Source organism: Oncorhynchus mykiss, chromosome 13 (assembly GCF_013265735.2).
Source record: "Oncorhynchus mykiss isolate Arlee chromosome 13, USDA_OmykA_1.1, whole genome shotgun sequence".
Classification (NCBI taxonomy): Eukaryota; Metazoa; Chordata; class Actinopteri; order Salmoniformes; family Salmonidae; genus Oncorhynchus; species Oncorhynchus mykiss.
In genome coordinates this window covers 22,506,340-22,533,103 of record NC_048577.1, presented here as the reverse complement: position 1 = coordinate 22,533,103, position 26,764 = coordinate 22,506,340, and the positions used below count along the sequence as shown (strand labels likewise).

General features: G+C 42.3%; 2 protein-coding genes across 2 annotated transcripts; both read left to right on the top strand.

Annotated features, from left to right (window-relative positions):
* Positions 1 to 118: 118 nt before the first annotated feature.
* trappc5 (trafficking protein particle complex 5) lies at positions 119 to 2,299 on the top strand. Its single transcript, XM_021557227.2, has 3 exons — positions 119 to 220; positions 613 to 885; positions 1,138 to 2,299. The coding sequence occupies exons 2-3, from the start codon at positions 616 to 618 to the stop codon at positions 1,432 to 1,434; spliced, it is 567 nt and encodes a 188-aa protein (XP_021412902.1). The 5' UTR covers positions 119 to 220; positions 613 to 615; the 3' UTR covers positions 1,435 to 2,299.
* Positions 2,300 to 3,242: 943 nt separating this feature from the next.
* Positions 3,243 to 25,187, top strand: LOC110485962 (mucolipin-1). The gene is made up of 14 exons (XM_021557226.2): positions 3,243 to 3,544; positions 11,264 to 11,535; positions 11,847 to 12,014; positions 12,779 to 12,935; positions 13,668 to 13,749; positions 14,089 to 14,185; positions 15,818 to 15,917; positions 18,011 to 18,117; positions 18,749 to 18,898; positions 19,091 to 19,192; positions 19,273 to 19,395; positions 21,382 to 21,588; positions 22,363 to 22,493; positions 22,807 to 25,187. The coding sequence occupies exons 1-14, from the start codon at positions 3,499 to 3,501 to the stop codon at positions 22,841 to 22,843; spliced, it is 1,779 nt and encodes a 592-aa protein (XP_021412901.1). The 5' UTR covers positions 3,243 to 3,498; the 3' UTR covers positions 22,844 to 25,187.
* The last annotated feature ends 1,577 nt before the right edge of the window (positions 25,188 to 26,764 follow it).

Genomic DNA, 26,764 nt, shown 5'->3' with positions numbered 1-26,764 from the left:
TAGCTATTTTTTTAATCGTTTGTATAGGTTTAAAAAAATCTATTTAAAATAATGATTTATGAAAACTGTAATGTTTAAAATAATTGTATCAATACCAGAATGTTTAAACGGAAGTATTTCAACATTAATATCGTATTCCGTCACTGTGACGTATCCCCCGGAACAGGAAGTAAAACGTGTTGTTTGCCAATTGTTCTGTTAAGAACAACAACAGAAATTGGTGAGAAAGATTAATTTGAATCATTTTGTTATAGTATTTGCTATGTTTAAATCTTCTTTGTGCATGTTTTAGAGTCACCTTTCCACAATGTGTGCTCATTGAACGAAATAATCCTTGTTTTAATTCATATTCTGTTCAAGAATATCTAACCGTAGTAGCACGTTTGCTGGTGTGTTGAAATGGATGACTGCGAAAAATAATTTGAACTATCATCCAACTCGGGCATCCTTCTGGAGTTACGACCTGAAGATCACTTATGTCATGATTTGACCTCGTTTTTCCAGAGTTCCCAGTTGTCTTGAAAGCACCAACAGTCATGCGCAGATATTTTATTATACACCAGCATTCTGATGTTGTTGACAGTCACTCACTCTCCTCACTTTCCCGTGTAGAAAATGGAGACTCGCTTCACCAGGGGCAAGTCTGCGATTCTAGAGCGCTCGCTCACCAGACCCAAGACTGAGGTCAGCGTGAGCGCATTCGCCCTGCTCTTCTCTGAAATGGTGCAATACTGCCAGAGTCGGGTGTACTCAGTGTCCGAGCTGCAGGCACGCTTGGCAGACTTGGGTCAAGGCGTGGGGGCCAGCCTGTTGGATGTGCTGGTGTTGAGAGAGAAGAATGGAAAAAGGGAAACCAAAGTGTTGAACATACTGCTCTTCATCAAGGTATGACCAAGAGAAGTTTGCACATTGTGTGAGATTCACATACTAGACTTTTTCATTAGTGTAATAACAACGAATGTTTGGCATTATACTACCATTAGGCTATAATGTAATACAAATATAGCCTCAGTATACATGGCTCTTGGCTGTAGCAGCGACTTAACCTCCACTTCAACAGACCTGGCCTCTGACATAAGCATAAACACAAACAAACCTTCACCTTTCTCTGTCTTCCGTTCCCGCTCGATTCCCCAGGTGTCGGTGTGGAGGGCCCTGTTCGGCAAGGAAGCGGACAAGCTGGAGCAGGCCAACGACGATGACAAGACCTACTATATCATTGAGAAAGAGCCCCTGATCAACGCCTTCATCTCGGTGCCCAAAGAGAACAGCACGCTCAACTGTGCCGCTTTCACCGGGGGCGTGGTGGAGGCCATTCTAACACACAGCGGCTTCCCCGCCAAGGTCACAGTGCACTGGCACAAGGGCACCACTCTCATGATCAAGTTTGATGAGGCCGTCATCGCCCGAGACAAGGCACTGGAGGGCAGATAGGGTAGATAGAGTTCAGAGGTAGTAGGAAGTGTGGACTGCGATGTAAAAGGGATGTACTGTATACCCTATTGGCTGTATAATGTATAGTGCTTCCTTTCCTATTCCCTATTCATGTTATTGTCCTGACAGATGTGGAAGATCGGAGAAAGTACTCACTTTCACTTCCCTATCTGTTGGCAAGGTCAACATACTTACTTGAATATTGCTACGTGGGCGGAGCCAGTTTTTACAACAATGCATCCATTTGTGTACATGGTTACAGAACTTCCCTACTATGACTAACCCACTATAACTACATTATACTTCTTCCACTGCCGTAAATTAACTTTATGGCATTTGCAGAAAGTACACAGATTTTATTCAGAAACGTTAGCTTTAGGAGTTATTTGACCTATTCTGTGCATTTGAATCAGTGAGGACAATGACATAGAACAAGGAAAGGAAGCTAGTTGATAGTACGGTATTCACTATTTCAAAGGACCTACTCTAAAGGCAGATGAAAGGGAGTAGTAACAGTATGGAAAGAGAGGAGTGTGGATTGAGCAGCTCAGTAGTTCACTAATGAAAAAACAGAAATGGTCACAATTGAATGCGCTTTATCCTGGACTGTTCAGCAAGATGTAATTTTTGTAAAAATGGAATCCCCTGATTGAACAGAGTTATCTAGCACTGTACAATGATATGCACTTCAGTCTTATTTGTAATATCTTATGGGTGGGAAATTTTACAATGCTCCCCATTTTAGACCTGACAAATCATTGTGTCATTGTAAATATATGTGTGGCTGCTTTAATGTTCACAACTTATTTGGTGCTTGTATATTGCTTTGTCAAAATGGAAATAAATACTGTCAAACCTGAAATAATGCCTTTGTATTTAATTGAAATTACCAAGAAATGTCATGTTTAAATTTGCCATATGGACCAGAAATTCCATGATAATAAATAATTGTGTCAATAACAGGTCTCAAGTTATACATAATTAGATGTTTAGCTTGGTATGTGTTTTACTATTGTCTGCAATTAAATGTTGAAATGGCAAAGTTGAAGTGGGAGAAAAACACCTACAGAGAGATGAACCTGGAGAAGAGTCCCCTAAGCAAGCTGGTCCTGGGGCTTTGTTCACAAACACAAAACAGAGCCCCAGGACAGCAACACAATTAGACCCAACCAAGTCATGAGAAAACAAAAAGATAACTTGACACATTAGAAAGAATGAACAAAAAACGGAGCAAACTAGAACGCTATTTGGCCCTAAACAGAGAGTACACAGTGGCAGAATACCTGACCACTGTGACTGACCCAAACTTAAGGAAAGCTTTGACTATGTAAAGACTCAGTGAACATAGCCTTGCTATTGAGAAAGGCTGCTGTAGGCAGACTTGGCTCTAAAGAGAAGACAGGCTATGTTCACACTGCCCTTCCTAACCTCCTGCCAAATGTATGACCATATTAGAGACACATATTTCCCTCAGACTACACAGACCCACAAAAAAAAATATTTTGATAAACTCCCATATCTATTGGGTGAAATACCACAGCAAGATTTGTGACCTGTTGCCACAACAAAAAGGGCAACCGGTGAAGAACATATTTTCCCCTTTGTCCTTGGAACTATTTGCACATGGTTACGACAATGTATACAGACATAACACGACATTTGAATGTCTTTATTCTGTTTGAACTTTGGTGAGTGTAATGTATAATTGTTCATTTTTTAAAATGGTTTATTTCGCTTGCTTTTGCACTATGAACACGTTCCCCATGCCAATACAGCCGTTTGAATTGAAAGAGATGAGAACAAGCGCCACCTTGTGCAGTCACGTGACACATGAGTCACGTGATGTCGCCTGAGGAAGCGAGTTATGTCTTGCCCCGATGCTGAACCTCTACAGTAAATGCAGAACACACAGAAAAACGTCGTCCTCATGGCTATCTTCTCGGACAGTTAACTCCACGCCAACAACACACTCGCGTTTTATAACAGCTTTTATTTGCCATCGCTTATTCTGAAACAGTTCAGATTTTTATGTCGCATATTTATTTATAGTTTCAAAGCGTTTACATGGCTACAGCAAGCGGGAATTGCAACCACGGCGGCGCTGGTTCAGGTATGTTGAGTTGTTTACAAGTTATTTTCAATAATTTTCTGACATGTTACTTTGTAACTTTGTTTTTAAATGGTTTGTTATATTGCTGCATGTCTTTCGCTGAAAGGAGGGCCCTGAGTATATTCTACTTGTGTAACGTAGCTCTACAGAGGGCTGTCATGCCAATCATCTCCATAAAACATACTAGGTACAAAATGAATGGTGATTAATCGTGAATAAATGCATAAGTAACATTGTAAAACGCAGTAACATTGTGCAACATGGTAACATTGTATGAGGTTGACGCAGCAGCATCAACAATGTTTTGTTACAATGTTTCCAAACACTGACTGGAAGAAGCGTCATTGCTTAAATGTGTACAAAACCATCCACCATATTTAGTCAGTTATCCGCAATATGTTTTGTTTTTAATCATGTGATCGCTGTTTCTGGGCAAGTCATACAGCTTTAATGTGTGCAATATGAGTCGTTGTGTGTACGCTATTCCTGAATCCTGAATGATGCCGTATTTCCAATAGAAACTAGTAGCGTTATGCTATCCATTCACAGGGTAAGTTGAGCTGCCTACATATTATCATTACCTCTTTAAAACCATGTCCATATTTCCCAAACACAATTCAAAACATTTACAATTGCTTTGTCTTTTAATCATTTTACTTATCTTTTAACACAGTATTATCCCCTAACAAACACTGTATATTTTAAACACTTAATATAAGCCAGGCCCTGCCTGGTGTTACCTCCTATCCCAGCAATAATGTATTGCATTACACCTAGGAAGAAAACACTTCAATTTGCTTAACTTGCCACTGGCTCAACTTTACCCCAAGGCAAACAGAACTACAATGATGCACTTTCATGATAGGTTTAGGCCTCATGTTGACGCTTATAGAGACCCCAAGTGATGTATAGAACAATCTTTAAATTATCTGCTTTGGTTTATATGCAAGCATCATGAAACCTCTAGCACAATAAATTCATTTGAGTTGGTGAAAAACAGTTTGTTGGACCTAACTTGCTTACCACTTTCCATGTGGTGTCTTCCTCCACAGATTCAATGAAATCATGACTTCTTCCTAAATATTTGGTCAAATCATACATTTTGTGCATGGTTTCCTAGAAACAAGGGGTGGCCAACTTACCCTTTGGCTCAACATATCCCACTCTCCCCTACAGACATTCTGGATGAAATAGGCAAAGAGTTCGCTTTATGTTGACCTGCTGCTGACAGAATTAGCTAATAATAGTTTACACTTGTCAAGTTTGAGGTAGGAAATTATACCTGATGGCCACTTTCAGCAAGGAAAATTGTAGCCTTGAAATTGTTCTATTCTATCCCGCCATTGCAGTCAATGCTGTACTTCAATGCTCATGAGTCTTGATTCAAGCAATTATTCCTAAATTCCAGGGTTAGCGCTATCCGGGATCCCTGGGACATCTCTACCCTAAACACTAGCCCCCACCACAAGCATTTAAAATTATTAGTTGGACGTCCCAGGGATTCCATTAAAATTCTACAGCATTGGAAGCTGGAAGAAACTGTTTCATGAGCCCCCTCCAGGACTCCGAAGACTGACTACTCTTGCTCCCTCCTACCACCATAGCATGTCTGCTACATTTTAAACCAGACTGACCCAGGTTCTCCATCTACCATACTCTGTGATAACCTCCCACCACCCAGTTACTTAACTTCCTCTCACATGTGTCGTAGTCTATGGTGCCCATATGACTGTGGACATAGGCTTTCACTTCTGCACTTCACTGTGTGTGGGTCAGGGGTTTAGAAATGGTCTTGTAAGCAGTCAATACATATTTTTTTCTCATGCCGTAGTATACTTTCTACTCATTTACAGTACTTAATTTGTGGGTTGGAATTTTCCCATGGAAAGTTAAGCCCTGGAATTTGGGATATTTTTGCTTATATTCATCAAAAGAGTTAGCTTATAACAGTGAACCTTTTTTTTGTGGGATACACAAGGCAATTCTAGGTCTTGTGGCATATTTTGATTCAACTTTCCCAAATTCAATGGAATTTCAACCCTCTGCATGCACTGTGCATTCTTCCATCACATGTGCAGTGCACTCTTTCATCACATGTACAACTGATTCTCAGATCTTGCACACTGATGAGATGCTACTGAGCCCACACTACTGCACTGTCTGAGCCTAGGACTACATCTTTTCTGGTATGTTTTGATTACAATACTGGGTGGGGTGAATATATTTTATATGACATACATGATTTTTTTGTTAACTAGTAAATGGCAGCCTACAGCAAAGTGTGTTTTAAATCACCTAACTTGTTAACAATTTCTGCTAGTTAGTTTTTGCTACCATGTGGGTTTTAACTTGCTTGAGCCTGCTAACCGAGGAGTGTTAATTCACCTGTTTCCATACATGTTTCATTTTACAACATTTATCTTACAAATTAGTTATTTAATCTAACTATTTATCTGTAAATGGAATTGTATTTGTTGTTTTTATTACTCATTTTTTTCTAATCTTTACAGGAAAATGCCACAGGCACTATTTCATGTGTGAAGACATTTCACTGTAGCTAATGTAGAAGGAAAGCTGTGTACTTTTGCAAATACTGTGCCAAATCATATGTGAAGAATGCAACAAAGATGCAGAATCATCTGGCCAAGTGCATAAAGTTCCCTCAGTGCTCACAACAAGCAACCTGTGACAAAAGTCCCTCTACTTCTATTTGAGGTGAAAATGATGAATCAGACACCTTATCGATAGCAACAGCTCATGGTCCTCCTGGAATCAGATGTCTTTTTGACTCAATGGAGGAACGTAATCAGAGAAATGCTGATGGAATGTCTTGGTCGAGCTGTGTATGCAACTGGTTCACCTCTGACGCTCACAGGCAATGTGTATTGGAATAGATTTCTGAATGTTCTTCGCCCAGCATACACCCCTCGAACAACACATTCTTTACCTACTCATTTTTTGGATGCAGAGTTGAACAGAGCTCCAGTGAAGTTCAAGCAAATCCTAGAGACAGCAGACTGTATTGCAATCATCTCTGATGGGTGGTAGAATGATCATGGGCAAGGAATAATGAACTACATAATCTCCACCCCTCAACCAGTATTCTACAAGAGCACAGACACAAGGGACAAAAAGACACACCGGTCTCTACATTGCAGATAAGCTGAAGGCAGTCATACATTACATTGGACAGCAGAAGGTATTAGCACTGGTGACAGACAATGCTGCAAACATGAAGGCTGCTTGGTCTAAAGTGGAGGAGTCCTATCCTCACATCACACCCATTGGCTGTGCTGCTCATGCATTGAATCTGCTCCTCAAGGACATCGTGGCACTGAAAACAATGGATACACTCTACAAGAGAGCCAAGGAAATGGTTATGTATGTGAAGGGTTATCAAGTTATAACAGCAATCTACCTCACCAAGCAAAGTGAGAAGAATAAGAGTACCACATTGAAGCTGCCCAGCAACACCCATTGGGGTGGTGTTCTCATCATGTTTGACAGTCCTGGAGGGGAAGGAGTCTCCAAGAAATGTCCATATCACAGTCTGCCGATATGGACAGCCCCATCAAGAGGATCCTCCTGGATTATGTATTTTGGGAGAGAGTGGTGAGCAGCCTGAAACTCCTGACACCTATAGCAGTAGCCATTGCACGGATTGAGGGAGACCATGCCATCCTGTCTGATGTTCAGACTCTGCTTGCAGATGTAAGAGAAGAAATCTGTACTGCCCTGCCCACTTCACTGTTTCTCCAAGCAGAGGAAACTGCAGTTCTGAAATGCATCAAAAAGTGTGAAGACATCTGCCTGAAGCCCATACATGCTACAGCATACAAGTTGGACCCCAAGTATGCTGGCAAGAGCATCCTGTCTGGTGCAGAGATCAACAAGGCCTATGGTGTCATCACTACCGTGTCTCGCCACCTTGACCTGGATGAGGGCAAGTTTCTTGGCAGTCTGGAGAAGGAAGTACACTTCCAAGCTAGGGCTTTGGGGTGTAGATGCAATATGCAAGTCGTGCCAACATGTCTTATCAGCCACCTGGTGGAAGGGACTTTTTGGATCTGAGGCTCTTTCCCCTGTTGCCTCCATCATCCTCCAAATCCCATCAACATCAGCCACCTCAGAGCGCAACTGGTCCTTGTTTGGGAACACGCACACCAAAGCACGCAACAGGCTGACCAATACAAGGTTTGAAAAATTGGTGGCCATCTGTGCAAATTTGAGGCTTTTTGAGCCTGACAACGAGCCATCCTCAACAAGGTTGGAAAGTGACAGTGAAGATAAGGCCTCAGTCTGATGTTCAAGAGATGTACATTTGAGGAGGTCCAGGGAGAAGAAGCCTGAAAGGAAGACAGTCTAGAAACTAAAGCTTAGGTTATCATTTTACAGATGTATGTTGAAAATGTTTTTGGGAGATGCAATGGATCATCGGGGATCATTCAATATTCCCTTTTGTTGTTCAGTGAAATCAAGAGTCAACTCATTTAATTAAAGTTCCATTTTTCTATTGGAAGGATTTAATAATTTGCAATTACGTCGACTTGTGATAAGGTAAAAGGTTTATGTTTCTGTCGCCATATGATATGGTAAATATATACAATGCAAAAAAACATCTATATTTAAATGGTATTCAAATTCATTTGCATATATTCCCATTAATTACCACAGTTTCCACCCCCGAATATTCCCCAAAATGTGCAACCTTAACAACACCGATATAAAGTGTTTTTTTTTCTCAAAGTTGCCAGGATGTCATGTGCATCACACTTCTATCAGTAAACCTGTAAGCATTATGAAACTTCTATTAGATCAAATAAGCCTCATGTATCTAAATAGCAATAATAAAATGGCTTGACTAAATTCAACATTCGAATTCCCCCCCCATACAAAAACACCTCAACTTGCTTAAATATTAATGATCTGCTTATGTGTACAGATTTTGCGCGGAGTAAACCCTCCCGCTTCGCCTCTTCCTCTCTGACGTGACCGAACACTTTTACATGAGTGTCCTTTAACAGAAGTCACACGGCACCATCTGCTACAAAAGTTAAATTGGACAAATAGCTCACAGTGTTGCGAGCCAGGTTTCTGGTCATTTTTGCTGTTTATGATGTTAAAATCCTAGTTGTGGTATACATTTTTCCTTTGACATTTCCTTGTGAATTACAGGTATTTATTTTAAGATTTTATGTTGCGAAAGGTTCAGCTAAAATGAAGATTATAAATATATTCAATGAGGGGCTTCTTGGAGTCCCTCTCGCAGACTGACTTATAGGCTACTGCTATACAGGGGGGTAGATCTGCCGGAGTGCACCAGAGCCATACTTCACCAATTCTCAGAATGGTGCTTATTTAAAAAAAAAAAAAAAAATTGATGAAAGCTAAAACAAAGTCTCTCAAGATCACTTAATGTTTCATTAGTATTCTACATTGGCCTAAAATACCGACTATAATAGCGTACAGTGCATTCGGAAAGTGTTCAGACCCCTTGAATATATATATATATATATATATATATCATGCACTTCGTCACATGCGTGTTGAATCAAGCATCAAGGACAGTTTATTATTTTTTTAAATTCCACAGCAAAAAAGCTTGATGCGAGGGGGGGCTTGAACCCATGGTTAAAGTGCACTATCGATTTCAAGTCAACCACTTTAGCAGTGTGAGCCACATGGAAGCAATGGTAATAAGCAAAACTGGAAACCGTGAACATGTTGTCTGTTAGTACTAGTAGCCTAGTCAAAGATGCATCAATGCAATATTGGAACATAACATTGTTACACACCAGCGGAACAAAAGTAAACCTTGAATTTATAAGTTTAAAATATCCCTCTGGTGTCCAGGGTTGATATATTTTTAAACAAATGTGATGGGTTGTTGGATATAAAGTCTAAGATCTTTTATAGGCTGATGCAGAATTTGTTACAGGAAATAATCACTGTCAGCTGGTGAGGCTAGCATAGCGCTAACATGTGCCAGGTTATCTGACTGGACCAGCTACAATGTAGCGTTCTATAACGTGCAAGTAAATCAACAATTTTAATTGGCTGATGTGCATTTTGAGACTAAGAAACAGATTAAAGTTAACAATAACAAAAAGTCCTCTTGCCACAGGAGGAAATAGAAACAGGAAATAGAGTCCAAGAGAGTTAAGATTTGACAGAGACGAGGAGCAGCTTTGCTTGTTTACTGGTTCCAATGAGGTTGCCCAGTGCAGACTGATAGCTGCTGATCCATTGTAGCGATAGAGATGCTGGCAGACTGATGGTCACAGTGCTGACTATGACTGACGGACAAGGTGCAGGGTTGTCTATTAAGCCTTCTCTAACACACCATTGACTGCCCTGAACCGGAACAACAGGATTTTTCAGCGGATTTATTCAGTTTGATTGACTCTATCTCTTAGTGCAGCTCAGCAACAAGCCCTCATCTGCAATTTTGTTTTGACGAATGCCCCATCAAGATCTGTCAATTTCTTGGCTTGGGCTCCTATTGCTGGCACAAAATGTTACAAAGTGAAATTCTTTCAGCGCAGGTCTGAATAGTTTTTGACAGGGAGAGTCACGCAACTGCTGTCATGTCTGTTTTTGTGACCTTGCAAGGTTCTGTGTGTGCAAGTTGTTGATATAATGTAGGCAGGTCACCCCCGCTAGATAGGCTTCTCTAATTCACTTGGCCGAACTAAAGATCGTTAGATATGCAGGGGATTATTGTGGATGACTTACTATAGGTAAACATTGAGATATCACCCTTGCCACACACACACACACACACACACATCAGTGATAATCTCTTCTACGTCCGTCAGACCAGATTTTGTGTCTTCAGGTCTGGGTCTTCGATTTCTGGTAAACTCACATCCTGTTTACCAGATGTGAGGTGACCCAAGAGTTGACAGCAGTTCATTTCCAAGTTCAACTTCATTTTTCTCTATTACTGCTGAACTAGCTCTTTTACCCACTAACTACGTGGTCCACATTTCCCTTCCAAGTCTGTTATTGTCACATGTTTTTTTTGGTCAACTCTGAGGTTGAATTAAGCTTTCACCAGCTGTCTCCACTGAATGTGCAGTGATATAGGTTTTTACTACACCTTTTATGATTTACGTTATCGACGACGCCAAGTCAGACGGGTGTAGTAGCGTAGCAGAAGCCCGACCATCCCTGGAGTCTTTCTGTGTCTTCCATCTCCAGGGGTGTGTTTCTGTCAGCCTTGAGGGGCGGAGCCGTCAGCTATAGCACACCAGTCACCCGCTTCTCTTCCTCCAGGGAGGCTGTCTGTCTCGCCCGGCCCAGCCCAGGGCCTCTGATCTGGGTGTTTTGTTTTAATAAGCTGGCCTGTGTCACCTCCCAGGGTTTTACTAGATAGAGACGTGATGAAGGATGACTACATGAGGCGAGGGAGATTAGGAAATGTAGTGAATGAAAGCTGCCCAAACTAGTACAAGAGCTGTCACTCACTGAAGGGTAACATTAAGACACGTAGCCTATTCATCAGTAAGAAACAGTGTCAAGGGTTCAAAGCCACATACACTGGGTAAACCGTGTCGGTGCTCACAGAGGAAATGGCACTAATATGGAGTGTCGTTAGCGGTGTGCTATTGCCGATTACATTGCGGTTTCTTTGATGGGCCATATTAGTCACTCTCACTATCCTTCTATCGCTGCTAACATGTTTTTTCTTCCCTCGCTCTCCATCTGTCTCTCCAGAGAAGGAGAGGTTGGTTTCCTCTGTGTCTCCTCACGGCTACGGCTCCAGCGACAGCAGCGACAAGCATGTTCACCACAGACACAGCCATGGCAACCCCCGGTTGCCCACAGCAACGGCGGGGGGCTGGCTGGGGGCAGAGCAGGAAGAGGAGGCCCTGCGCAGGAAGCTCAAGTACTTCTTCATGAGCCCCTGTGACAAGTTCCACGCCAAGGGCCGCAAGCCCTTCAAACTGGGCCTGCAGCTGCTCAAGATTATCATTGTCACGGTGCAGGTAACTACACACATTCAGTTTCAAATGCACTTTGAGTGTATGAACAGTACATTTTAAACTCCCTCATGGCAAAGCTCGGATTTTATGGCAGGACCAACAATCCTGAAGTCCATAACAACTGACACCTTGTTTCATATGCACCGTTGGCGGATAGGATGTCTGTGCATCTGACGTTTTTAACTAGGGTCCGACAATCTTTACAACAATAACTTCTATAATTTCCCTACGAGCAAAAAGGGTTATGTTATAGTTGCGAACAGTCGCTTTCCTTCAATAAAACACCTGAATCCCTACTTCCCTCCCTCCCTCAGCTGGTGTTGTTTGGCCTCAGCAACCAGATGGTGGTGACGTTCAAGGAAGAGAACACCATGTCCTTTAAGCACATCTTCTTGAAGGACTATGACGAGGGCTCCGACGACACGTTGGCCGTGTACACACAGAGCGACGTCTACGAGCACATCTTCTACGCCGTAGACCAGGTAACAGTCACTAACGACACCTGGGTCATGTTCGTTAGGGCATGCAATAGAAAAACGACACCTGGGTCATGTTCGTTAGGGCATGCAATAGAAAAACGACACCTGGGTCATGTTCGTTAGGGCATGCAATAGAAAAACGACACCTGGGTCATGTTCGTTAGGGCATGCAATAGAAAAACGACACCTGGGTCATGTTCGTTAGGGCATGCAATAGACAAACGACACCTGGGTCATGTTCGTTAGGGCATGCAATAGAAAAACGACACCTGGGTCATGTTCATTAGGCCATGCAATAGAAAAACGACACCTGGGTCATGTTTGTTAGGGCATGCAATAGAAAATGTTTTTAAAACGAAAATGTTAATGAGGGTTTCAGCAAATCTCTCCTTTTGGTGCCGAATGTACACGACCCGGCATACAGACTGATATGGAAACATGTCCATGCAGCGCAAAGAAGGACCACATCTCGTCCCCTTCATATTTTCATCCTCTACTTTCAACTAAAAGCCTCCAACTCTTAGGCCCTGTTTGAATATTTAGAATGTATCCTTTCCTTCCCTGCATCATTTTGAAGTAATCACAGATCTGAGCGAGTTTGATTGGTGGAGGAGGTAGTGTGGAAACGTTCACTAATCGTCCACGAATCCTCATACAGAACACTGATTACCTCAAATTAGGGAGGAAGGAGGGATTCTTTAAAAAAAAAAATTATATTAGAGCAGGGCCTTATTCTCCATCCTCGTACCCTTCCTCCTCCCTCACAGTATTTGATGCTACCCGAGACCACGGTGGGACGCTATGCGTACGTCTATGGGGTCGGGGTGAACGGGAGTGCCCTCTCTCTCTGCCAGCAGTACTACAAGAAGGGCAGCATCGATCCCGCCAATGATACCTTCAACATTGACCCTCATGTTATCGCAGGTACATCGATCTACTTTATTGCATTATGCCAGTGGTCACCAACCCTGGTACTAGAGCTACACAGTGTTTGTGCTTCCCAAATGGCACCCTATGGAGTGGGAATGTGGTGCCATTTGGGACTCATGTTAAATGTAGTTCTGTTCCAGCATTAAAACGTCTGATTCGGCTTATCATGCTTTTGATGATTAGTTGACTGGTTGAGAGGATGAGTTTTGTGCCGGATCTGAACAAAAGCCTGCACGACTTGTGGCTTTCCAGGGCCACGTTTGATGATTGACCATTGCTTCTATTGCTTTATAAGTTAAGTTATTTCATTTCCTAGCCAAAGAGATGCTAAGCTGCTTATTTCCAGTACCACGTCATCTTTTCAGGAATGATTAATCGTAACTGTATATATTTTTTTATTGACTAAATGTGTGTAAATACTGTATTGTTCCCCAATCATGTGAAAGTAGTAGGAAGCCCCACTTCCTTATATGAGCTGACACTTGGGGGAATACTACTGACTAAAAAGAAAACACATTGAACAACAGAAATCAACTGGTATTGAAATGGCCCGCCTTTTGACTCTTGACATGATCACCAGAACAGAATAACCATAGATAAATAATTACTAGAACAGACATTTATTTCAGTGTAATGGTAATTCTATTTCAGTGTAATTCTATTTCTATAGGGAAAAACATTAACAGCCCCTGAAATGACTAACTTCTCTCTCTGTCCTGTTACTAGATTGTGTGGGGGTTAACCCTCTGTCAGTCCCTCGAGCGCCTTTCGGCAGTGACTACAAGAACTTTACCCTCAAGTTCCACAAGTAAGGCTTCATTTTTCACGTCTTTTCAAATGACTTCAGGCTCATGTTTTCTGTCGGTCTACCACTAAGATAGATGGGACATCCATCTTTGTAGTATCTAACTGTTAATTTGTATCGCTCTCACACACATTCAAACTGTTTACACACTACCTATAGCCCTGAGTTATGTTCATTAGACGGAAAACTAACAAAAAAAGGGAGGGTCTACCTGGACTTGTCCAATAAGAAACATACATTTTTGTTTTGTGTTGCAAAATGTTTGAAAACTTCTCTTTGCTTTCACTTTGACACAACCCTGATGTCCCTCTTGTTTTTTTCTTTTCACTCTTTGTTGTCTAGACTCATAAACGTGACGATACAGTTCCACCTAAAGGCCATCAACATTCAGACCATCATCAACAACGAGATTCCTGACTGTTACACCTTCTTCATAACGGTGAGTCCCACCCCCCTTCCCTCCCCCACCACTTCCTGCAAATGGTCCTACCCAGTCTGTGGCTCATTGTAACCTGTTTAGTGTGTAGTAGTTGCTGTGGAAACCTTTTCATTGCCTGTATATTATAGGTAAGCGATGACCTGTTTTGTATAAACTATAAAAAAAAAGAAGGAATGTCCTTTCACTGTCAACTGCGTTTATTTTCAGCAAACTTAACATGTGTAAATATTTGTATGAACATAAGATTCAACAACTGAGACATAAACGGAACAAGTTCCACAGACATGTGACTAACATAAATGTAATAATGTGTCCCTGAACAAAGGGGGGGGTCAAAATCAAAAGTCAGTATCTGGTGTGGCCACCAGCTGCATAAAGTATTGCAGTGCATCTCCTCTTCATGGACTGCACCAGATTTGCCAGTTCTTTCTGTGAGATGTTACCCCTCTCTTCCACCATGGCACCTGCAAGTTCCCGGTTCACGCACAGAACGAGCAGTATGGCTGAGGGCATTGTCATGCTGGCTGGTCATGTCAGGATGAGCCTGCAGGAAGGGTACCACATGAGGGAGAAGGATGTCTTCCCTGTAACGCACAGCGTTGAGATTGCCTGCAATGACAACAAGCTCAGTCCGATGATGCTGTGACACACCGCCCCAGACCATGACGGACCCTCCACCTCCAAATCGATCCCGCTCCAGAATACAGGCCTCGGTCTAACGCTCATTCCTTCGACGATAAACGCGAATCCGACCATCACCCCTGGTGAGACAAAACCGTGACTCGTCAGTGATGAGCACTTTTTGCCAGTCCTGTCTGGTCCAGCGACGGTGGGTTTGTGCCCATAGGCGACGTTGTTGCCGGTGGTGTCTGGTGAGGACCTGCCTTACAACAGGCTTACAAGCGCTCACTCCAGCCTCTCTCAGCCTATTGTGGACAGTCTGAGCACTGATGGAGGAATTGTGCGTTCCTGGTGTAACTCAGGCAGTTGTTGTTGCCATCCTGTACCTGTCCCGCTGGTGTGATGTTCAGATGCACCGATCCTGTGCAGGTGTTGTTACATGTGGTCTGCCACTGTGAGGAAGATAAGCTGTCCGTCCCGTCTCCCTGTAGCGCTGTCTTACACATCTCACATTACCGACATTGCAATTTATTGCCCTGGTCACATCTGCAGTCCTCATGCCTTGCAGCATGCCTAAGGCACGTTCACGCAGATAATCAGGGACCCTGGGCATCTTTCTTTTGGTGTTTTTCAGAGACCGTAGAAAGGCCTCTTTAGTGTCCTAAGTTTTCATAACTGTGACCTTAATTGCCTACCGTCTGTAAGCTGTTAGTGTGTTAACGACCGTTCCACAGGTGCATGTTCATTAAATGTTTATGGTTCATTGAACAAGCATGGGAAACAGTGTTTAAACCCTTTACAATGAAGATCTGTGAAGTTATTTGGATTTTTACAAATTATCCTTGAAAGACCAGGTCCTGAAAAAGGGCCGTTTCTTTTTTTGCTGAGTTTATTATCCCTTAAAGAGTCCACCACTTTTTTTTATGTTTAATTGTATTGCCAACGTTTACAGCAAGTGCTAGTTACCTGTAGGAATGTCTGATCTGTTGCTCTTTCCATCTGATTCTACAGATAGTCCTGGACAACAAGGCTCACAGTGGTAAAGTGAGGATCAGTCTGGAAAACCAGGCTTTTATAAAGGAGTGTAAAGACCCCAGTGTGTCCGGCCACGGTGAGATAGACGTTTTGTTTTTATCAGACATTTATTTCACCACGGTAATATTAATTAAGCACCAAACGGACTGAAACGTAGGGACTACCTGAACTACTTCCGTTGCTAAATATTTTTAGACGGTGTGCCCTAATTATTACGACCCAGGAGAATCTCGAGGTAGTAAACCATTTTTTTTTTAGAGAGACCTGATAAGAGAGTTGGCTAAAAAATAATATATATATATATATATTATTTATATGTGTGTGTGTATATATATATTATTTATATGTATTTATATATATATGTATATACAGTGCCTTGCGAAAGTATTCGGCCCCCTTGAACTTTGCGACCTTTTGCCACATTTCAGGCTTCAAACATAAAGATATAAAACTGTATTTTTTTGTGAAGAATCAACAACAAGTGGGACACAATCATGAAGTGGAACGACATTTATTGGATATTTCAAACTTTTTTAACAAATCAAAAACTGAAAAATTGGGCGTGCAAAATTATTCAGCCCCTTTACTTTCAGTGCAGCAAACTCTCTCCAGAAGTTCAGTGAGGATCTCTGAATGGTCCAATGTTGACCTAAATGACTAATGATGATAAATACAATCCACCTGTGTGTAATCAAGTCTCCGTATAAATGCACCTGCACTGTGATAGTCTCAGAGGTCCGTTAAAAGCGCAGAGAGCATCATGAAGAACAAGGAACACACCAGGCAGGTCCGAGATACTGTTGTGAAGAAGTTTAAAGCCGGATTTGGATACAAAAAGATTTCCCAAGCTTTAAACATCCCAAGGAGCACTGTGCAAAAGATAATATTGAAATGGAAGGAGTATCAGACCACTGCAAATCTACCAAGACCTGGCCGTCCCTCTAAACTTTCAGCTCATACAAGGAGAAGACTGATCAGAGATGCAGCCAAGAGGCCCATGATCACTCTGGATGAACTGCAGAGATCTACAGCTGAGGTGGGAGACTCTGTCCATAGGACAACAATCAGTCGTATATTGCACAAATCTGGCCTTTATGGAAGAGTGGCAAGAAGAAAGCCATTTCTTAAAGATATCCATAAAAAGTGTTGTTTAAAGTTTGCCACAAGCCACCTGGGAGACACACCAAACATGTGGAAGAAGGTGCTCTGGTCAGATGAAACCAAAATTGAACTTTTTGGCAACAATGCAAAACGTTATGTTTGGTGTAAAAGCAACACAGCTGAACACACCATCCCCACTGTCAAACATGGTGGTGGCAGCATCATGGTTTGGGACTGCTTTTCTTCAGCAGGGACAGGGAAGATGGTTACAATTGATGGGAAGATGGATGGAGCCAAATACAGGACCATTCTGGAAGAACCTGATGGAGTCTGCAAAAGACCTGAGACTGGGACGGAGATTTGTCTTCCAACAAGACAATGATCCAAAACATAAAGCAAAATCTACAATGGAATGGTTCAAAAATAAACATATCCAGGTGTTAGAATGGCTAAGTCAAAGTCCAGACCTGAATCCAATCGAGAATCTGTGGAAAGAACTGAAAACTGCTGTTCACAAATGCTCTCCATCCAACCTCACTGAGCTCGAGCTGTTTTGCAAGGAGAAATGGGAAAAAATGTCAGTCTCTCGATGTGCAAAACTGATAGAGACATACCCCAAGCGACTTACAGCTGTAATCGCAGCAAAAGGTGGCGCTACAAAGTATTAACTTAAGGGGGCTGAATAATTTTGCATGCCCAATTTTTCAGTTTTTGATTTGTTAAAAAAGTTTGAAATATCCAATAAATGTCGTTCCACTTCATGATTGTGTATATACTCTATATATATATATATATATATATATATATATTATGCATGCATGGGTCAATACAAAACTACACACAGAATGACCAGACAGAAATTAACCGGTCCAACTTCTAACCACAAACACTATGTAGACACTAAGCAATCTCCCCTTTCGCCATCTTCATTTGACCTCATAAGACATTATTGATGTCAACATGAAAGATTTACTTAAGTGGAAGTAAGTATTCGCCCCTCTGCTTCTACTTGATGAAACCACTAACTCTAACTAACTAACTAACTCTCTTTCCTTCCCTCCCTCTCAGCGGAGAACTACACGCGGGTAACGTTTGACGTGGTTGTGGTGATTGTTTGTATACTGTCCCTGGTGCTGTGTGGCCGCTCCATACTCCGCGGCATCATACTACAGGCCGTAAGTCACTGGGAGGTAGAGGGCAGGAAGAGAGAATGTGGTGAAAAGGAGGAACACCCAATCTGGTGGTTCTCTATAACTCAGTTGGTAGACCATGGCTCTTGCAACGCCAGGATAGTGGGTTCGATCCCCGGGACCACTCATAATGTAAAATGTATGCATGCATGACTGTAAGTCACTTTGGATAAAAGCGTTTGCTAAATGGCAAAACGCGTTTGCTAAATGTTCTTTCCACAGATTCTCGATTGGATTCTGAGAACTGTAGATATATTTGTTTACTTGTTATAGGGTTGGGGAGTGGGGTGGGAGAAGGAGAGAAAATATATTTTTTTGATGGGAGGTGATTGGCATTCTGTGAAGTGATTCCATTCTTCGAGTAATGTTCTGCAACACAAAATCTGAGAAGGTGTGATAACTCGTCTTCCCAGTAGGGCCACCCAACTCCTCTCTCTCTCTCTGTCTCTCTCTCTCTCTCTGTGTGTCTCTCTCTCTCTGTGTCTCTCTCTGTCTCTCTCTGTCTCTCTCTCTCTCTGTCTCTGTCTCTCTCTCTGTCTCTGTCTCTCTCTCTCTCTCTCTCTCTCTCTCTCTCTCTGTCTCTCTGTCTCTCTCTGTCTCTCTCTCTGTGTAACAGGAGTTTGTCGAGTTCTTCAAGACCAACCTGGGCCGGAAAGTAAGCTGGGACGAAAGGATGGAATTCATCAACGGCTGGTACATCCTGCTCATCATCAGTGACGTCCTCACCGTCATCGGCAGCATCATCAAGATTGGCATCGAATCCAAGGTCAGTCCCCCTCTAGGGGACTTTTTCCTCTACTGCTCAGAGTAGAATAGAATACCTTTTATTTTTCCCAGAGGAAAATGCTAAAGAATTATTTGAAATCACTACTCAAAATAGTATCTCAGTTTGGGTTATGATAAAGATTGTTGTGCTAAGCTCATGAGGCATTTATGAGTTTAATATCTCTCCATACAGAATTTGTCATCGTATGATGAGTGTGGCATCCTGTTGGGGACCTCCACCTTGTTGGTGTGGGTCGGAGTCATTCGCTACCTCAGCTTCTTCCAGAAGTACAATGTAAGTTGCCTACACACATAGACACACGCACACTAACGATGACAGTGTTTCACCCACTCTCCTGGCTCTCTCCCTCTCAGATCCTGATCGTGACCTTGCGAGCTGCGTTCCCCAACGTGATCCGGTTCTGCAGCTGTGTGGCTGTCATTTACCTGGGCTACTGCTTCTGTGGCTGGATCGTGCTGGGGCCCTATCACGTCAAGGTACAGACAGCCACCATTTTGAAGCACAGGCAGACATGCTAACAGGAGAAGGCCAATAACAGAGCGGGTCGGCAAATAGATTGAAAAGGAAAGTGAATCTGGAGGGGGACACCCCATATGGTTCAGTGATGATGCACAATGGTGCATTTTGGGATTTTGCACAATAATGAGGTACTGTGTTATTAACATGTGATTTGTCTATTATTATAATTCAATATTTACTGGCCCTTTATTTAGGGATTTATTTTGTAAAAAAAAAAATTGTGTACTGAATCCTGAAAAATTTTGAACCAATATAGTGAGATGGTCATGTTAAGTCACATGATTGTTTGTGTAATTTAACAGTCTCTCTCCCTATTGTATTTAATTCATTAAGCTATATTGCTATGAAATAAAGTTGGGAAAAAAATAGTATTTAGTCAGCGACCAATTGTGCAAGTGACATACCAAATGAGAAGAAAAAAAATCCAGAAAATCACATTGTAGGATTTTTAATGAATTTATTTGCAAATTATGGTGGAAAATAAGTATTTGGTCACCTACAAAAAAGCAAGATTTCTGGCTCTCACAGACCTGTAACTTCTTCTTTAAGAGGCTCCTCTGTTCCCCACTCGTTACCTGTATTAATGGCACCTGTTTGAACTTGTTATCAGTATAAAAGACACCTGTCCCCACAACCTCAAACAGTCACACTCCAAACTCCACTATGGCCAAGACCAAAGAGCTGTCAAAGGACACCAGAAACAAAATTGTAGACCTGCACCAGGCTGGGAAGACTGAATCTGCAATAGGTAAGCAGCTTGGTTTGAAGAAATCAACTGTGGGAGCAATTATTAGGAAATGGAAGACATACAAGACCACTGATAATCTCCCTCGATCTGGGGCTCCACACAAGATCTCACCCCGTGGGGTCAAAATTATCACAAGAATGGTGAGCAAAAATCCCAGAACCACACGGCGGGACCTAGTGAATGACCTGCAGAGAGCTGGGACCAAAGTAACAAAGCCTACCATCAGTAACACACTACGCCGCCATGGACTCAAATCCTGCAGTGCCAGATGTGTCCCCCTGCTTAAGCCAGTACATGTCCAGGCCCGTCTGAAGTTTGCTAGAGAGCATTTGGAAGAAGAAGAAGAAGATTGGGAGAATGTCATATGGTCAGATGAAACCAAAATAGAACTTTATGGTAAAAACTCAACTCGTCGTGTTTGGAGGACAAAGAATGCTGAGTTGCATCCAAAGAACACTATACCTACTGTGAAGCATGCAGGGGAAACATGCTTTGGGGCTGTTTTTCTGCAAAGGGACAAGGACGACTGATCCGTGTAAAGGAAAGAATGAATGGGGCCATGTATCGTGAGATTTTGAGTGAAAATCTCCTTCCATCAGCAAGGGCATTGAAGATGAAACGTGGCTGGGTCTTTCAGCATGACAATGATCCCAAACACACCGCCCGGGCAATGAAGGAGTGGCTTCGTAAGAAGCATTTCAAGGTCCTGGAGTGGCCTAGCCAGTCTCCAGATCTCAACCCCATAGAAAATCTTTGGAGGGAGTTGAACGTCCATGTTGCCCAGCAACAGCCCCAAAACATCACTGCTCTAGAGGAGATCTGCATGGGGGAATGGGCCAAAATACCAGCAACAGTGTGTGAAAACCTTGTGAAGACTTTCAGAAAACATTTGAACTCTGTCATTGCCAACAAAGGGTATATAACAAAGTATTGATAAACTTTTGTTATTGACCAAATACTTATTTTCCGCCATAATTTGCAAATAAATTCATTAAAAATCCTACAATGTGATTTTCTGGATTTTTTTTCTCATTTTGCCTGTCATGGTTGAAGTGTACCTATGATGCAAATTACAGGCCTCTCTCATCTTTTTAAGTGGGAGAACTTGCACAATTGGTGGCTGACTAAATACTTTTTTGCCACACTGTACATGAAATGTAATTGAACTGTTTCCCTCTCTCTCGCCCTCCGTCAGTTCCGCTCTCTCTCCATGGTGTCGGAGTGCCTGTTCTCGCTGATCAACGGCGACGACATGTTTGTGACTTTCTCTGAGATGCAGGAGAGCAGCACGCTGGTGTGGGTGTTCAGCCAGGTCTACCTGTACACCTTCATCTCCCTCTTCATCTACATGGTACTGTCGCTCTTCATCGCCCTCATCACCGGTGCCTACGAGACCATCAAGGTAACAACAAAGGGCGACATTTTCGTCAGGCAAAAGAGCACAGATCTGTGTAAATAATACAGTAAAACTCATCATCCACAGTGAGATTTAATTTGAAAATGTTCTTCAGCGATGTACATTTTCAGCCAAGAGTCATTATAGCCCTTTATCAATGAAGGAAGTTAGAGGTAATTTCTCAATATGACTGGAAGACAATAGTATCTACTAGCATGCTTGCAGTTACCCTGGACTTCCAGTCATTGCTCTAATGCTATTTGGCAATTGCGCTAACTCTAGTTAGCAACTTCCTTCAAACTGCACGCAGAGACATAAAAATGGTATCCACAAGTTAATCTGACTCTAGGGAAGTAGATGAAGGACTTCATTGCCAAAATCCCGAAGTGTCCCTTTAAACAGACTCTAATCCAAATGAATGTAAAAGATAAGCATTGTATAATTTCTTATTTGCTGCTTGTCTTTTACTTTCATTTGGAGTTGAGGCGTATAGCTGGATTTACACAATACATTTTGTGGGATGTAGATTCATATTTAGAGTTGCCTTCCTCATGAAGAACGTTCATGTTCGCTGCTCATAGCGGTACAAACAAAAGCCAATTCCAAATGACAACACCTAGTGAAAGCCAACCGATCACGGTACACATGGTGCCTGTGTCCCAAATGGCTCCCTATTCCCTAGACAGTGTCCTGGTCTGTGGTAGTGCACTACATAGGGAATAGGGTGCCATTTGAGATAACCCTAAACATTGATGCATGTCTCCTTTCCTGTCCCTCCAGCACCAAACCCAGGAGCCCTACCACATTACGGACCTGCACGCCTTCATCGCAGAGTGCACTGACACGCCCAGCTCGGGCATGTACCGGGGCCTCGAGACCTCGCCCTGCTCCTTCTTCTGCTGCTGTGACAGGTGGGTCAGAGGGCACAGGTCAAGACTGAAGGTAGAAGTCAAGGCCAGGTTCAGAATCCACCCTCCAGCTCCTAACCTCTTCAGTGTTTGCCGATCTGAAGGAGTCAGACGGGTGTAAGTTGATGGTGATGGCTCCAACTAGCCTTGATGGGGATGGATGTTCCCCTGTAGAATGATCAGCAGTAGATGCCACTTCAATGACCAGACAATAACAGATGCATTCACTGTTATCCTTTCTATCACGGTTGAGAGACGTTTATGTTTTTCTACATGTGTATGCGCTATCGTTTTAAGTGCTTGTTTCTTCCCTCAGAACGACAACATACGAGGATGTCCTTTTGGTGAACTGACTGGGTTGTGGTGTCTGGACCTACAGCGCTCTCTGCTGGCCCGGAGCGCTGCACTGCATCCAGATTTTCATTGTCTTTACCATCGAATCTGGTTCAGGCATGAGCCAGGACTATGAGCTGAAAGCCTAGTCTTTTTTGAGTGGATTCATTGACTAGACCACCTGCGTTGTGTGAATGTTATAGGGATGTTGCACAGTAATATACAGCTCAACACCGCATTCCCCACACAGAAAGAGAACAGTGTTTTGCCAAAATTGGGATTTACGCACAATCCATACTTGCTGAGGGCCATAGTGCAATGTCTTGTTAGCACATTTAGCTGCTTTTTAATGGTTTTACATGATTTTTTAGGTGTTCAGTAAGCTGCACAAGGGACAAGAACTGGACAAAGCATGTTTTTTTTTTTATGTCAGAAGTTCTGGTTATATATGAAGGTTGATGACATTGACATGCGTACTTCATCCTAGGCCAGAGACTGCTCTGGAGTAGCACTTCAACTGTCCCTAAGGAGAGAGCACTAAAGTCCAATTCACATGACTCATGCAAGAACGTCATTGCCCTGTCATGAGGCGCATGCCCATCAAGAACTGCTGAGAGCAAGGCTGGCTTGGCCACAGCTCTTTGTGGTCACCACCACTGAACTCAGTACAAGTCAATTGAACTTAAACCCTGCACTGCGCCTGGACCCAATGGCTCACTCAATGACCTTAATCTTTGCTCTTTGCTGTACAAATCTCTTGCCAAATAGGCTGTGGTTAGACAGGCAGCCCAATTCGGATCCCCCCCCCCACTAATTGGCCTTTTGACCTTTCACATCAGATCTTTTTCAGAGTTGATTTGATTGGTAAAAATACGATCAGATTTGAGCTTCCTGTCTAAACGCAGCCATAGTATTTCAGCGTTTTTAAGACCGATCAATTAAAAAACCAGTACTCACACCCAGGTGCTGGTTCTGGTCTCCAGGAACAATATCCATAGAATTGTTCTATAGTTTTAAGTTGGACACAGAAAGAGATGCAGTGCATCATCTCAAGCACACCTACAGTACCAGTGGTTTCAGTAGGTGTTAATCCGATGACGCAGCACACAGGGTAAACGTCAGTGCCGTTGTTGATTTTGTACGTGTCAAGTTCTACACTGTACGCTGCGTGCTGAACACTGCTTCGTCAGAGTTCATTTGAAAAGGGGATCCGTAGTGAAGTAATCAAGTCTACTCCCGAGTCTCACAAAGACCCACCATGGCACAACATTCCGGTCGCAATGGAAATATGACTGTCCAATTTTGCCTGACCTGAATGTCACTTCCTTATATGAGGAAACTACACGATTGGAAAATGGAGAGTTCATCTATTTTTTTTTGTGTGTGAATTTTTAAAGGCCTGTGCTCCAGTCATGGACAATATGGATGGAGAACTGCAAATTGTATCCGACTGGTTTAAAGAACAAAGACTGCCTGCGAGTAACGGGGAGAGGATAACGAGCAGGCAGGACAGCTAAACGAGGCCAGGGGGATGGGGTATTTGCGAGCATTGCAGTAATGCTTGTGGTGTTGACCCAGAAGAATGTTCTTACGTATGTTTCGTTCCCATTCTGTTTTCCGTCTCATAATGATGTCTAGTTTAAAACGAACCAATTGCTTTGTCCTTGTGAAAGTTTAAATTATTTTTTGTTTTTTTTTAATGTTGGGTTGTTTATGTATCTAGAGAGAAACGCCTAAGGGGAGCGTGGTCTTCAGGTTCAGGCTCCAGAAAGTGGTCATGCATTGAGCTTTGTACTCCAATCACCTTTGAAGGAGGAGGAAATAGGTTATAGGCCTGCTTCCATTTCGGTCCCAGCTACTTCTAAAAGCGAACCTTTTGGCGTTGATAGATTCCATAGAACCAAGGTGTAGGCAAAGTTATATGTGAATATAACCTCCCAAATAGGCTAAAAGCAGAGCTTTCACCATATCCGTTCTTTAGGATCTGAGAACACCAAAGGGCTAGAGGCCACGAGAAGTGGCTAGGGGCCGAAATGATACTGGGCCATAGCCTGTCTGTCGGTTAGTGATGAGTCATGTAGCTCTTATTTGAATGGTGATATAGTACATTTTAAATTAAATGTATGTTCTTAACTAAGCAGTACACCAACAGGATTTGTTTTTGGCCTGGCGTTCGTATATTGTAGTATTAGACACTTAAGAGGTCCTGTCCGAGCAGTCTGTAGACATTTATACAGTTCATTGTGTAATCTTTTTTTTTTTTTATGTTCATCTTACTTGAACATTGTTTTGAGTATGTTGGATCTCTGTGCCACACTCGGTATGATGCCAAACCACTGATGATTAAATGCCTGTTTGTTCACATGGCTGGAAATACTTCGGAGAAGGAGGAGGTGGCAATTGCTTTGGGCTGCATCCCGATTCTCCACCCTTCTCCCGAAGTCTGCATTTGCACACATCGATGAATTTAAAAGCAATGGGATTGGTTTAATCGTTGGCTAGAGAGAATTTCAACTTGTTAAATCCATGACCGGAAGTGTGCAAGTGCAAATATTTTTTAAAGGGTGAAGAATCAGGACGCAGCCATACTTTGGGTTCTTCACCACTTGATTTTGATCAAACAAAGCTGGTAAAATGATCTGCTTTGTTGATGTTTTGAGTTATATATTGTTTGCATGAAACTCAAGCCCATAGTCAAGCTTACAGTATAAAGTGTGTGAAGAAAAATCATGAGTTTACCTCAGGATGTAATTACCTGAAGTTACCAGAAGGGGGAATAAGGGCTTTTGCACCCCAAAGACTCAGACAATAACATCCTAAAGGAGGATGAATAGACAACCTTACATCCAAGATCTGTTTATTAGGTAGAGAGAGACAATAGGGATCGAATACAACCGAAGACAAAATGTATTATAGTACAACAAATACCATAGATACATTTACACAATTCATGTAACATTCAATATGCACAAATTCGTCACAGTCCACATATCAAAACGGCGATGGTAGATCTCCTTAAATAGAACACTTGTGCCCATATCCTGGTAACACAGGAAGTTGGTGGCACCTTAAAAACCTCTTAATGAGGTTAAGGAGGCTCCTTTTTTTTTCAATTTTCGCCTAAAATGACATACCCAAATCTACAGTGCCTTGCGAAAGTATTCGGCCCCCTTGAACTTTGCGACCTTTTGCCACATTTCAGGCTTCAAACATAAAGATATAAAACTGTATTTTTTTGTGAAGAATCAACAACAAGTGGGACACAATCATGAAGTGGAACGACATTTATTGGATATTTCAAACTTTTTTAACAAATCAAAAACTGAAAAATTGGGCGTGCAAAATTATTCAGCCCCTTTACTTTCATTGCAGCAAACTCTCTCCAGAAGTTCAGTGAGGATCTCTGAATGATCCAATGTTGACCTAAATGACTAATGATGATAAATACAATCCACCTGTGTGTAATCAAGTCTCCGTATAAATGCACCTGCACTGTGATAGTCTCAGAGGTCCGTCAAAAGCGCAGAGAGCATCATGAAGAACAAGGAACACACCAGGCAGGTCCGAGATACTGTTGTGAAGAAGTTTAAAGCCGGATTTGGATACAAAAAGATTTCCCAAGCTTTAAACATCCCAAGGAGCACTGTGCAAGCGATAATATTGAAATGGAAGGAGTATCAGACCACTGCAAATCTACCAAGACCTGGCCGTCCCTCTAAACTTTCAGCTCATACAAGGAGAAGACTGATCAGAGATGCAGCCAAGAGGCCCATGATCACTCTGGATGAACTGCAGAGATCTACAGCTGAGGTGGGAGACTCTGTCCATAGGACAACAATCAGTCGTATATTGCACAAATCTGGCCTTTATGGAAGAGTGGCAAGAAGAAAGCCATTTCTTAAAGATATCCATAAAAAGTGTTGTTTAAAGTTTGCCACAAG